The 12720-nt window shown below is 41.6% G+C and overlaps 1 protein-coding gene across 4 annotated transcripts in view; it reads left to right on the top strand.

Annotated features, from left to right (window-relative positions):
* Lrrc6 (leucine rich repeat containing 6) overlaps window positions 1-12720 on the top strand; it is a 109215-nt gene that overhangs the window by 15685 nt on the left and 80810 nt on the right. For 3 of the 4 annotated variants that reach the window (XM_036208432.1, XM_036208434.1, XM_036208433.1), the window contains exon 3: window positions 1375-1452. The exons of the other annotated variant lie outside the window; for it this stretch is intronic. In XM_036208432.1, coding sequence (XP_036064325.1) covers window positions 1375-1452 — 78 coding nt within the window. The remainder of the gene's footprint in view (window positions 1-1374; window positions 1453-12720) is intronic. 4 annotated transcript variants of the gene reach the window in all.

Genomic DNA, 12720 nt, shown 5'->3' with positions numbered 1-12720 from the left:
TAAGTGGCTTTTAAAATGTAATATAGGTGATAAGCCTAGGATATAATATGACAGATACAAAACAGTATTTTTTTCTTTTTATTATTATGTGTTTTAATTTTATACATCAGCCAAGGGTCCCCTGTCCTCCCCACTCCCGTCCCCACCCCCACCTTCCCCCCAGCCCCTCCCCTCCATTCCCATGTCCTCCCCAGAAATCCACAATGATTATAAACTATTTTTAGAGACACTTACTCAATAGCAATTCCTTGACTAGCTCATATTTATTTTGTCTGAATGACTTTCCAGATTTACTTAAAAAGATAATCCCATGTCAGGTTAATTTTGGCTAAAAGTAAAGGAAACCCTATTTCCCAGGGCTTAACAATAAAGGAAACTTTTTCTTTTCTGTCCAACCATAGGTCCAGATAGAGCAGTGGATCCCTTTTCTCTGTTCCCCCACCACAGGGTAGACTTTATTTGCAGGTGGATTCCTCATGACCAAGCTTGAGAACTAAAGGAATAAGAGTTCTCTCCTTGTTACCATCTTGTAGTAAAAGAGACAGGGAGTCCTGAAGCAGGGAACATTAAGTTTTTGCCTAACTGACTGTGAATACTTGTGATGTGCATCCTTTTCTACAGCACACGGCTGTCAGGAGATGCTGAGGGCTGGTCAGTTTAACCCTAAGTTCTTTTGCCTTCAAACAGCAGGAGATACTGAGTACTATACACTGGCCAGCTTTCTTAAATATAGCCCAGTGGAGTCGGAGATGGGTACAGACATGAGCAAACATTGGTAATCTTAAGAAGGGAGGAAGAGATGAAAACTTTTCAAGTAACCTGGTGGCTGTTGTATAGGTGTGTTGTCTAGTTTATGTCAACTTGAAACAAGCTAGAGTCATTTGGGAAGAGAGAACCTCAACTGAGAAAATTTCCCCACCTGATTGGCCTGTGGGCAAGACTGGTGTGTTTTCTTGGTTGATGATTCATGTTGGAGGGCCTACATCACTGTGAGTGGTGCCACCCCTGGGCTGGTGGTCCTGGATGGTATAAGACAGCATGCAAAGCCAGCCATGACGACAACCCAGTAAGTAGCACTCTTTCATGGCTTTTTCTTCAGCTCCTGCCCCCAGTTTCATGCCTTGAATTTCTGCCCCGATTTCCTTCAATGTTGGACTGTTACCTGGAAGCATAAGAGGAAACAAACCCTTTCCTCCCCAAGTTGTTCTTGGTCATGGTGATTCAGCACAGTAATATAAACCCCTGACTAAGAGAGTAAAGCTCTGAAAAGCTGCTAGCCACATGTTACCCTTTGTTTCTCTGTATCGTTTTCATGCTAAGTTATGAAATAGTCTTCTCTCTAAAGGCTAATTAATTATATTATTTCTATTTCAGAAAATGTTGGCAAACTCAAGAAACTTGAATACTTGAACTTAGCATTAAACAACATTGAAAGAATTGAAAATTTGGAAGGTAAATTTATCCTGTTTTGTTGAAAGTAGCTTTACACATAATTGGCGATACAAAAGGTAGATTTTAAAATTATATTTACATAAATCTTGCTCATCTCAGTTCTTATGAAAATTCAAACAATAAAGTGATATGTAAATCCAGAGCCATAAATGTATTTTAACCCCTTCCTAGCTTGGTCTCCTTACCAGAGGTGGCTGTAGTTGACATCCTGGAATATGTGACTGGATTCTCTCTTGTTTTGTTTCCTATGAAATCATATTGCACATATCATGCTTAACATCTTTTTGTGGTGTGCATGCATCTCTCTGTCTCTCTCTGTCTCTGTCTCTGTCTCTGTCTCTCTCTCTCTCTGTGTGAGCATATAGATGTCAAAGTTTGTGGTGTGCATGCATCTCTCTGTCTCTCTCTGTCTCTGTCTGTCTGTCTGTCTGTCTGTCTGTCTCTCTCTCTCTCTCTCTCTCTCTCTCTCTCTCTGTGTGTGTGTGTGTGAGCATATAAATGTCAAAGACCAGCCTGTGGGAGTGGGTTTTCTCCCTCCACATTGTGGGTTCTGGGGACTCTAACTTGGGTTTGGCAGCAGGTGCTGAGCTATGTCTTTCTGGTCCTGGAAACTACCTTGATGTCTTGATATTCAAGCAAAGGGACTGGAGACTGTGCAGTGCCATCAATATTGAGGGGGTTAGTCAGCATTTGTCTGCAGATGGGCATCTGAGGGTTCCTGTGTTTTGCTAAAATAAGCTGGCGGCAGGACACACCCTTCTCCAGCCACTCTTTGTGCAGTCCCCTCTCCCCCATCCCCCGGGTTAATTTAGACTTGAAATTCCTGAGCTTAAATATGCAGATTTTGAAATACACTGCCAAATTTTTCTTCTGAAGGATTGCATCAGCTCTCTTGGCACCTGCTGGGCCACATGAGTGTCCTTTCTGTATGTCTTCATGAAAGCTCCCGCACACTGGAATACACTTGGGAACATCGCACTGTTTGTCACTGTTTGATTTCAGATTCTTTATTGGTATTGATCTTGGCTAGGGTATTCAGACACTTATAGGATGTTGATATTTCTTCTTAGGTGAATTCTAAGATGTTTCCTGTCTTTTAGCCCATTTTTTGATTGATTTGCTATTTTGGAAAGTATACTCATATATTCTGGATCTTAAACCATTGTCATATGGTACAGATATTTTCCTTTTATATACCACTTTTCAATGCATTTAAGTTATGAATGATAACTGGTATGCAGAAGTTTTATACTATAATATACTAAGCTAACAATCTCTTTTATAGTTTCTAAATACAGTCTATTTTGTGTTAAGTTTCTACCTTCAATGACTTAATCTTTCACACTTATCATCTATAATCCATCTCAAGTTTACCATGTAAACTGAATCAAAAGATACTGTTTTGTCAAAATGTATCATGGTTGAAATACTTGGATCACTCCTTAAAACTGAAATATAAATTACATACCATAGAATTCACCAGTGTGAATGCACAATTCATCAGTTTTTGGTACACTTCTATTTCCTAGAACATTTTCACCATGGAAAAAGAAACTTCATATCATTTAGCATTTACTACACATGTGCTCCCTCCCACCTCACCTGCTGATGACAGCTTGAGGGACAGACCACTATCATGAACACCTGTTTTAATGAATTCACCTCTTTTCTGCACCATCTCCAGCTGGGCTGCAAGCATCACTGCAGATATATTTCCTACCTCTGAACACTTTTTCAGGACATCATTGACTTTGACCTCTCAAATCCCAAACCTAGACTTTTGGGTCCTTGCTTCCTTGATAGGCGGTGGTGGTGGGATGTGTGTGTGAAATTCCTTTGTGTGGCCCCTGTTTACTTTCTTTTTTTCTTTTCTTTTTCTGAGACAGGGTTTCTCTGTGTAGTTTTGGTGCCTGTCCTGGATCTCACTCTGTAGACCAGGCTGGCCTCAAATTTACAGAGATCCACCTGGCTCTGCCTCCAGAGTTCTGGGATTAAAGGCATGTGCACCACCCCTGCAAGCTCCCGTTCACTTTCTATAACATCTACTGCTGGGCCACACTGCTAGCACATATTCCTGGTAGACAATGCTGACCCACAATACTGGCCCACACTGCTGGTCCACAACTGCTTTGTTTGCCCTGACCATGCTTCTCAACTGCCAACCCTGTTATGGTCATAGGCTGTGTGTTTGGGCTGAGTTTCCTGAATGACACTTGGGATCATCTCCCCAGCTAAGGCCTCCCATAGTCCAGTGTCTCAGCTCATCTGGATCATGAAGCTCCCTTAGCCTTTTGTCCATGGCTCCTTCAGAATTTGGAAAGACATCATCTTAGTCGGATGTGATTCCATCTTGTTCCTTGCATTTAGCAGTCATTGCCTCCAGCAGATTGAAATCCTCTCTGCAGATGTGGTGGACTCAACTCCCCCCTCCCCCTTCACCAGAAGGGGTAGCTCTCTTCACTTTGGAGGCAAGAATGGAAGTTGCTCTTCCAGGATACCAGGTCCCTGTGGAAGGCATCCTGGGTCAGAGCATCTAGTACCCCAGCCAGTGGCTTGTTGGAGTTTACCACTGTGCCTGCAAAAGCTTCATCCACAACAGCTGACTGGCTGGCTCTGACATTTTCATATGAATTGGAACTACTCTCCAGTGTCGCCATTTCAACCCAAATGACCCCATTTAATGTTTTTTTCTTTCTTTCTGTGTGCTAGATCTTCTGTTGACAAAAATCTCAGTTTTTGTTTACTTGTAAAAAAATATTTTGAAGGGTAGTTTTCCAGATAAAGAGTTCTTAACATTTTTCCTTTCTCCCTTGCTCCTTTTTCTTTCTCCTCTAGATTATTTTCTGATGTCCTTCCTTTCTCTCTCTCTAACCAGCTCTCTTTCTCATGACCTCTAGTCTTTTAATTGGATTTAGTTGTAGTCAGCTGACATTCCATGCCTCTTAAGCTGCATGTCTAATTTAAACTAGTTTGTCTTTTTATTCTGCAGTCTGAGACATCTCACCAGATTTAAATCCCAGAATAAATTATGCTATGTTAATTCTTTCTCATTCTAGAATTCATTTCACTTGCAATTAACCCTTTGATTTGGCCACAATTCTCACCCTCCTCACTCATTTCTGTATGGATTGCTGTTTTCCTATTGCTGCTATTTGATGGGTGAAATATCATCTGATATGTGTGTTGAGAACGTTATAATTCTGACTTTAATTCCTTCCATTCTTTGAATGTCTTCTCTTTATGGCCCACCCTCTTCTATTCTGTACTGTTTTCTTCAGGTGGTGAATCGGTGTCCTGCAGTAGTCACAGAGGATCTGGTGTGTCCAGTAGCTGGAGTGGGCTTATGGTTGTGAGCTTCAGTTCCCCCAGCCAACCTCTCTTCTGCATCTCAGGGCTGTGTTCCCTGTGAGTGGGTGGAGCATGTTGACTGGCAGCTTTGCTGCAGAGTGAGGGGCGTGGAGCAGAGGCAGGCAAGCTGCTCTGCCACCCCACTTCCATCTGTCAATAGCTAAATTGGGAGGATTTCACTTAGGACACAGTTTAGACTCTTTGCCTTCCCCGGGTAGAATGGGTATTTCAGTGACGTATCTACAGACATAAATATACATTGTCCCTTTTGAATTTTTATCCTCAAAACCTAGAAATTGCCATTACCATTATCAAAGCCCCAAATCCAGTGTTATCAGGGCTGAGGTTCAGATCACATCAGTGTCTTCCTGTTTTAGAAGAGTAGGCATGACTGTTTCGCTGTATGCAACACCCCCATCACTGTTAACTGGCGGTCAAATAAAATGACAACAGTTACTCAGTATGTACATTTATGGTAACAAATTTTTGATGTTAATGTCCGAAAGCTCATGACAATCCTCACTCTTTAGGGTTATCCAGGGCCTGTTTTTGTTGAGAAATTGCTCCAGGACTGGGAACTTCCCTTTTAACAGATGTTCTGGTCATTCACCACTAGAGGGCAACAACGCTGCTGTCGTGTTTTGAACTTTGCAAAATGCAGTCAGTGCGCCTTCAGCCTTTTGCCCATCTGGACAGGTGCTCCCTTCTGGATTATGCCTCCCAGCTCTAATGGGGGAGAGACTGGGTACAGGGTTGTTTGAGGACATGCATATCGAAATTAGGAGTGTGTATAGGGATGATAAAGAGAGTGGGGCTATCTTTTCTTCTGACATGCATGTACTTTTGGTTTACTTGAAGGGCTAGAAGTGAGAGAAGAGGAAGATGGATGTATATATTCAGTCCACCTGCTACAGAAGATCTCGATCTTATTTTTAAAAGGAAATGGGGGCCTTTATACCCTCTCTCTTTTACCTAGATGGCAAAGAAGAGGAGGAGGAGAAAGCAAAGAAACGTGTCTCTATTTTTCTTTCCCCTCTTCTCTTTCCTATGTTTAGGATTCACCAGGGTAGAATGAAGTGCCCACTCCCCCTCCTCCAGAACCCTCCACTCTAACCTGGAGGGATTAGAAGGGTACTAAGTGTTTGAGCTGCCTTCCCACCTGAGGCAGCCATCTTCTTGAGTTCAGTGACCTCAGACCCTTGGGGTCAGTAGCTGGCCTCTTTCAGTATAGAAGGCAAAGGGTAAATGAGAGAATATTTGCCTTGGCATAGGAGACTTGGTCAAGTTTGGCCACCTAGGAACATGCTCATCTATAGCATGGAAAACATGGTTTAATTTTTTATATTCAGGTCAAGTATAGGCAAAGTGAAGTTTTTTTTTTTTTTTTAAACTATTATGAACATATAGAGGGTCTTGAGTCATTCATCCATAAAACTGTAGCAAAGCCCCAAACCATGAAGTTTTTATCTTGTTGGAATCTTGGAAATCAGCCTTTTCTTACATGAAAGAAAGACACCGTTAAATGTTTTTGCAGAGCCTCCCAAAGTAAATGTTATACCAAGTGTCAACACAATACACAGCTCTTACCTCATAGGTAGCAGGAGATTAAGGCACTTATGGAATGTGTTCGTGGGGACATCAGGTCAGTGGGTTACAGCAAAGCAGGGGAAACTGTCATAGGTTTTGATGCTTGTCTGATGGCTTTTGAGATGCAGGAAGCTCATGATCTGCTAATTTCATGCCATCTGAAGGTTTTGCCTGGTAGTTGAAAGGACATTGGGATACAGGAGGTGAGTGCTAAATGGCTTTAAAGGGACTAAATATAGCTAAGACAATTAGACTTTGTGACTACACTGTTCCAGCTCCCCACAGTCACAGAGTTGTAATCCATCAATCAGCCACAATCAATATAAGTGTAGCCTTTTCCTGGGGAATTCAGTTTACAGTTGTCTTGTTGCGCAAGCGGCACAACTGTGCATTCAGAAGCCAGACGTTTTATGTTCCATGGCACTAGGAAAGCTTGTCCATAGGATGTGATAGTGTTGAGTCTGAGTGAACAGGAAAACAGTCTCTAGGGGAAGCTTGTCCATCTGGGTCACAAGGACTTAGCGACTGGAACTCCTAACATGACCAGTGAAGGCACTCAGTGACTGTGACTACTTAGTCATATGTGCCTCTTGGCCCTTGTCCTACTTTTTTTTTTTTTCTGTTTAAATGTAAAACTCTGTCAGTACCCCAAAGATAGACTTGGAGTCACTGGGCCTTTTCATTTGTCCCTTCCAACATGGCCATATTGATGAGCCCTCCTCTCTCTGACCCTCACCATTACTCGTCATTATTGTGTTGGGATCAAAGTCTGTTGGGGCTGTTAGAGTGACACTCTTGTAAAACTCACGTTACTTTATGAACTAGAGCCAGGTTAACTTTACGTGAGAGCTCATTTATTCTGTGAGTCAATTTTTATCATACCTTTTTAATGGTATGATTAATTGTATACATGTTAATCATAATATACACAATTATTAATTAATGTATATTAATCATGCAAATATACCATTTAATACGTATATAGGTATATACACACATATGTAATATGTAGAAACAAATATACTGTTAAACCAAAATTATAGGCTGGGCGGCGGTGGTGGCACACATCTTTAATCCAGCACTCGGGAGGCAGAGCCAGGTAGATCTCTGTGAGTTCGAGACTAGCCTGATCTACAGAGTGAGATCCAGGACAGGCACCAAAACTACATGGAGAAACCTTGTCTTGAAAAAACAACCAAGATTATGGAAACTTTGTTTTAAAACTCAATCACAGATAAAACAAACCAAATTTATTACACTTTTGAAAGGGAGTATCCTTTCCTACCATTGTGGTTTCCAGTTCAGTCCAGCCTAGGCCACTCCCAGCTTTGTGGTGACAAATGCTTTTATTTATAGACCCAAATATATGTTGCATAAAAGTTTTAGCTGGAGAACTTTAACATGATGATGAGGATGGTGATGGTGATGATACTTGTAAAGGAGCTCACACACACACACACACACACACACACACACACACACACACACACGCAGAAATGCTTTTCAGGAATGCAGATCTGAGTTCAAGCTCCAACTAAGCCATTCAGGAGCTATGAGAACATTGTTAATATTTTGCTTCATATACTTTAGGATTCCAATTACCCAGTGCAGTAAAGAAACAAACTAAGCAAAGCTTCATATCTTGATAGACCATCTTGCTCTCACAGATTTATAAGTCAGAATTTCAGGGCACATGGTTGTTGATTCCTTTTTTAACTTCTGCACCAGCTGGAACTCAGATAGTGTTTTCATCTGGCTTCTGAGTGTCCTAGAGTAATTGTTCTAAGAGCAAGCTTTAATGTGTTATTTTTTCTGCATTTTGACTGGAATGTAAAAATTGTGCATACTTAGGAAGCACTGTTTCATACTTTATTCATATGTACATTGTATGCATTGGTGAGCATCCTAGTACTCTGGGAGACCCTGTGAACCTTTGACCCAGTTTTGAAAGATGCATAACTTTATTATTGCAGCAGTCTATCAGCTGGAAGTCTCTGAGATCAAGCCAGGTACAGGGAGAGTAAGTGGAACTAGATGCTACCTCCCCTGGGAATGACTCGAGTACACGTGAAGATGGCAACATCATGGAGCCAAGTGCCATCATTAGCAATCTGACTTTAAATAGTGATCATCATAATCTTTTTCACATAGGCATGGTGTTGGGATTAAATAAGACATTTTCATATATGCAGCAAGCACATTATATGCCTATAAAGCATCCTTTCATTGTGTAGGTTGTGTTCATGTATGTGGACCCATGTGTGCAGGGAGGTCGTAGGAGGACATAAAATACCCTCTTTTATATAAAGCTCTTTATTGAGACAGGAAATTGTTTTGGTTTTTCAAGACAAGGTTTCTCTGGGTAGCCTTGGAGCCTGTCCTGGAACTCGATCTGTAGACCAGGGTGGCCTTGAACTCATTGAGATCAGCCTGCCTCTGCCTCCCAAATTAAAGTGATTAATGGGATGAAAGGGGTGTGCCACTACAGCCCAGTTGAGACAGGAATTTTTTGAGTTAGGCCAACAGGCCATAAGATCAAGCAATCCTCCTGTCTCAGCTCCATAGCACTATGATTGCAGGAATACATCTGTGGCTATGCTAAGCTTTGAGTGTTGTTTCTGGGGATCCAAAAACACAGGTCCTTCATACACTTGAGTGTGGTGGTATTGTGTTCCCCAAATATTGTGCACCCTAATAAACTTATCTGGCATCAGAGAACAGAACAGCCACTAGATACAGAGGCTAGAAAATGGTGGCATTCACGCCTTTAATCCTAGCATTCCAGAGGCAGACATCTGTCTGGATCTCTGTGAGTTCAAGGCCACATTGGAAACAGCCAGGCATGGTGATACACACCTTTAATCCAAGAAAATGAGCCCTTAATCCAAGGAAGTGAGGGCAGAAAACAGAAAAGTATATAAGGTGTTAAAACCAGGAAGCAGAGCTAGTTAAGCATTCAGGCTTTCAAGAAGTAGTTCAGCTGAGATTCATTTGGATAAGGACTCAGAGGCTTCCAGTCTGAGGAAACAGGATCAGCTGAGGAACTGGCAAGGGGAGGTAGCTGTGGCTTGTTCTGTTTCTCTGATCTTCCAGCATTTACCCCAATAACTGGCCTCAAGTTTGATTTTATTAATAAGAACTTTTAAGATTCCTGCTACACTTGAGCTATCGCCTCAGCTTATGTTAATTATAAAAAATAATTTTGCTGTGGCATTTCAATATATGTATATAGCACACTTTGGTTATCCTTGTGCCCTCTTGTAGTAGGATATCAGAGAAAACCACAGAAACTCTGTGTTAGCTTTCTGTAATTTTCTCCTATTTATATATAAAATATCAGATATAGTCACATTGCAAATTTTTGTAATAAAGAATAGTTTGCTTTCATTTCTACCATTACCATTATCATTTTGCCATTTTTCCACCTGTCCTTGGACACAGCCACAGCACACGGACAGTGTTAAATTTTAGTTTTTTTCACTTTGATCATTAGCTCCTCAATGTTGTGATACAGATTTCATAACCATAATTCTTAATGTTTTTTGGTAATAGTGGAATGAAAAGATACAATAGAGTTTGGTTAACCAGTTTTAAAAAGTTGTGTGTATGTATGTGTGCATACTCATATATATGTGTGGGAGTGTTTGTCTATGTGTACATGTATGGTGGCCAACATCTGGCATCTTCCTCTCCTCCCCTCTCCCTTCCCTCTTCTCTCCCCACCCCTCCGCTGTCTCCTCCCCTCCCTTCTCCTCCTCCTCTCCTCTTTTCTGCTTCCCTCTCCTCTCCTCTTCTCTATTTGAGATGGTGTTTGCCAATGAACTGTGTAGACTTGCCATTAGACCTGACTGTCTAGCTAGTGAGAGCCAAGGATCTACCTGTTTTCACCCTACCTCTAGTACTAGGATCACAGATGAGTGCAGCTGTGCCCATATTTCATGTGTGTTCTGGGGATGTTCAGATCCTCATGCTTATTCAACAAACATTTTATATACTGAACCACCTCCCAGCCATGATTCCACTTTCATAAACTGAACATGTGGCTAGTTTTCTTTATGTGCTGACATATTTTATGCGGTATACTTACTGGCCATAGCATCACAACCCACAGTGATAGTCATCTGGTGGCACTGAAGGAAATTTGATCTACACTCAGCTTTGTCAGCTGTCTTTCCTCAGTTGCTCCATTATATTTAACGTTCTATTTTCCTTAATTTTCATCCTGCCGACTAACTAATTTCTCTGGCATCCAACTTGCCCAATCACCCATTGTCCCTTTCCTCTAGCATCATCATTCTCTTTGCTCCTTGACCCTCTTGCTTCCTCCATTACCATCTCCCACAAATATTTCTTAACCTTTTATATTATGCTGAGGAGCTTCTTGCATGTAGTAGGCAAAGCCATATTGTGGTGGCTTGAAAGAAAATGGCTCCCAAAGGGAGTGGCACTATTGGGAGGTGTGGTTTTGTTGGAGTAGGTGTGGCTTTGTTGGGGGAGGTGTCCCACTGTGGAGGTGAGCTTCGAGGTCTCATATATACTCAAGATACACCCAGTATCTCAGTTTACTTCCTGTTGCCTACAAGATGTAGGACTCTCAGCTACTTCTCCAGCACCCTGTCTGCCTGAACACTGCCATGTCCCACCATGATGATAGTGGACTAAACCTCTGAAAATGGAAGCCACCCCATTGAATGTTTTCCTTTATAAGAGTTGCAGTGGTCATGGTGTCTCTTCACAGAAATAGAAACCCTAACTAAGGCAAGTTTAAGACAATTCCCCAATGTCCAAGGAGCTCAGATTATAACAGAAAAGGCTAAGCTATAAGTATTCAATCACAGTACAAGAAAATATCAGAAAAGACAGAAGTTGTACAGAAAATTAAAACATTAGAGAATGTCTAAATGTCACAAAAAGAACCAAAGGACAGTCAGTACCTAATTTGTCACTCTACTCTACAACTCCTACATTTTATCTTTTGGTTAATAAGCAATTGATGGGAAGGAATTATATGACATTATGTGAATATCCTGTCCCTTATCATTCTTTTATGTGATGGTTTTAATATAGTCAATAATGATTCTACAATTCTATTATTCTCCATTTGTTGGATGACATTATCCTTTAAGCAAGAACTTCAACTTCTCCTTTACTTATTCATTCATTATTTCTTATATCATTCTGGGTACATGGACCCTTGTTTTATTCAAGGAAGTGTTAATTCATTGTGTTAATTCAGTAGACTGTGCTATTGCATTATTTTAAAATTTGGTGTTCACATTGTTTCAGGCATGGTCAGTGAAGTCCTTCCAAACAGACTCCCATGTCTTCATGGGCTCTTCATAGTCTCCGAACACTTCCCTGCTTTGTGGCATGTCAAGATGCTGGGTTCTTTCTGTCATTTATCTAGTTTTTCTCATGTTTCCCTTTCACATATCCTTGTTATGACTGGGTATAGAAGATTATTTTCGCATTTCATACAAAAGTTAGTAGGAACCAAAATTGGAGTGCTCATAGTAGGTTTAGCAGAAAGGAATAGATGAGAAAAAATGAGAAGGGGTGTTATTCTCATCAGTGGTACAGCCACTGGTAAGGTTCCCCTTGGTACAGTAAATGACCTCCTACCCAGGCCAAGAGGGAGTCAAGTGCTGAAATCAAGGAAAGGTGAAGTGGGGAGGAAACTATCATATAATATTCAGTTCCATAATACAACTTTGAGAAATGAGGTCACTCACCACATGTGACAGGATTGCAGAGCTATGAACCAATCTGAATTGAGTTCATTTTCCTGACATACCCAAGTTTACTTCAAGTTAATTATCCACAGAAAAAGAGTGTAATTCAACAGCAAAGAGGATCACCAAGTCCAGGCCCACACTTCTGACAAAAGCCACCTCTTTCCCCAGAGGCTAGGCCAGCATCCTGAACCCCAGGTAAGACTGCCCCTTCATGCTTGCCCAACATAACCCCAACTGCCCCTCCTCTCTTTGTTGCCATATCCCGGCCCATACTTCTGGCAGAAGCCTTCCATCCCATCAGAGGCCAGGCCAGAATCTTGACCCCCAGAGGCCAGATCAGCATTCTGAACCTTAGAGACGAGGGCAACTCCCTGAAAACAAGGCAGAAGCCTCCTATCCCAGAAGCCATGCCAGCATCTGAACCCCAGAGGACCCACAGTCAGATCACAGTTCATGAAATGTCAGAATTTCAGTCCCAAACTCAGGCAGTAGACCCTTGCCAGACCAGAGGCCATCCAGGCCCTCAGATATCCAGTCCTCAATCTGGTTAGAGACCTTCGACTTAACCAGAGATCACAGGGTCCAGAAGACCAGAGAG

Source organism: Onychomys torridus, chromosome 16, assembly GCF_903995425.1.
Source record: "Onychomys torridus chromosome 16, mOncTor1.1, whole genome shotgun sequence".
NCBI lineage: Eukaryota > Metazoa > Chordata > Mammalia > Rodentia > Cricetidae > Onychomys > Onychomys torridus.
The sequence above is the reverse complement of the archived record's forward strand: the minus strand, read 5'-3'. Positions and strand labels throughout refer to the sequence as shown.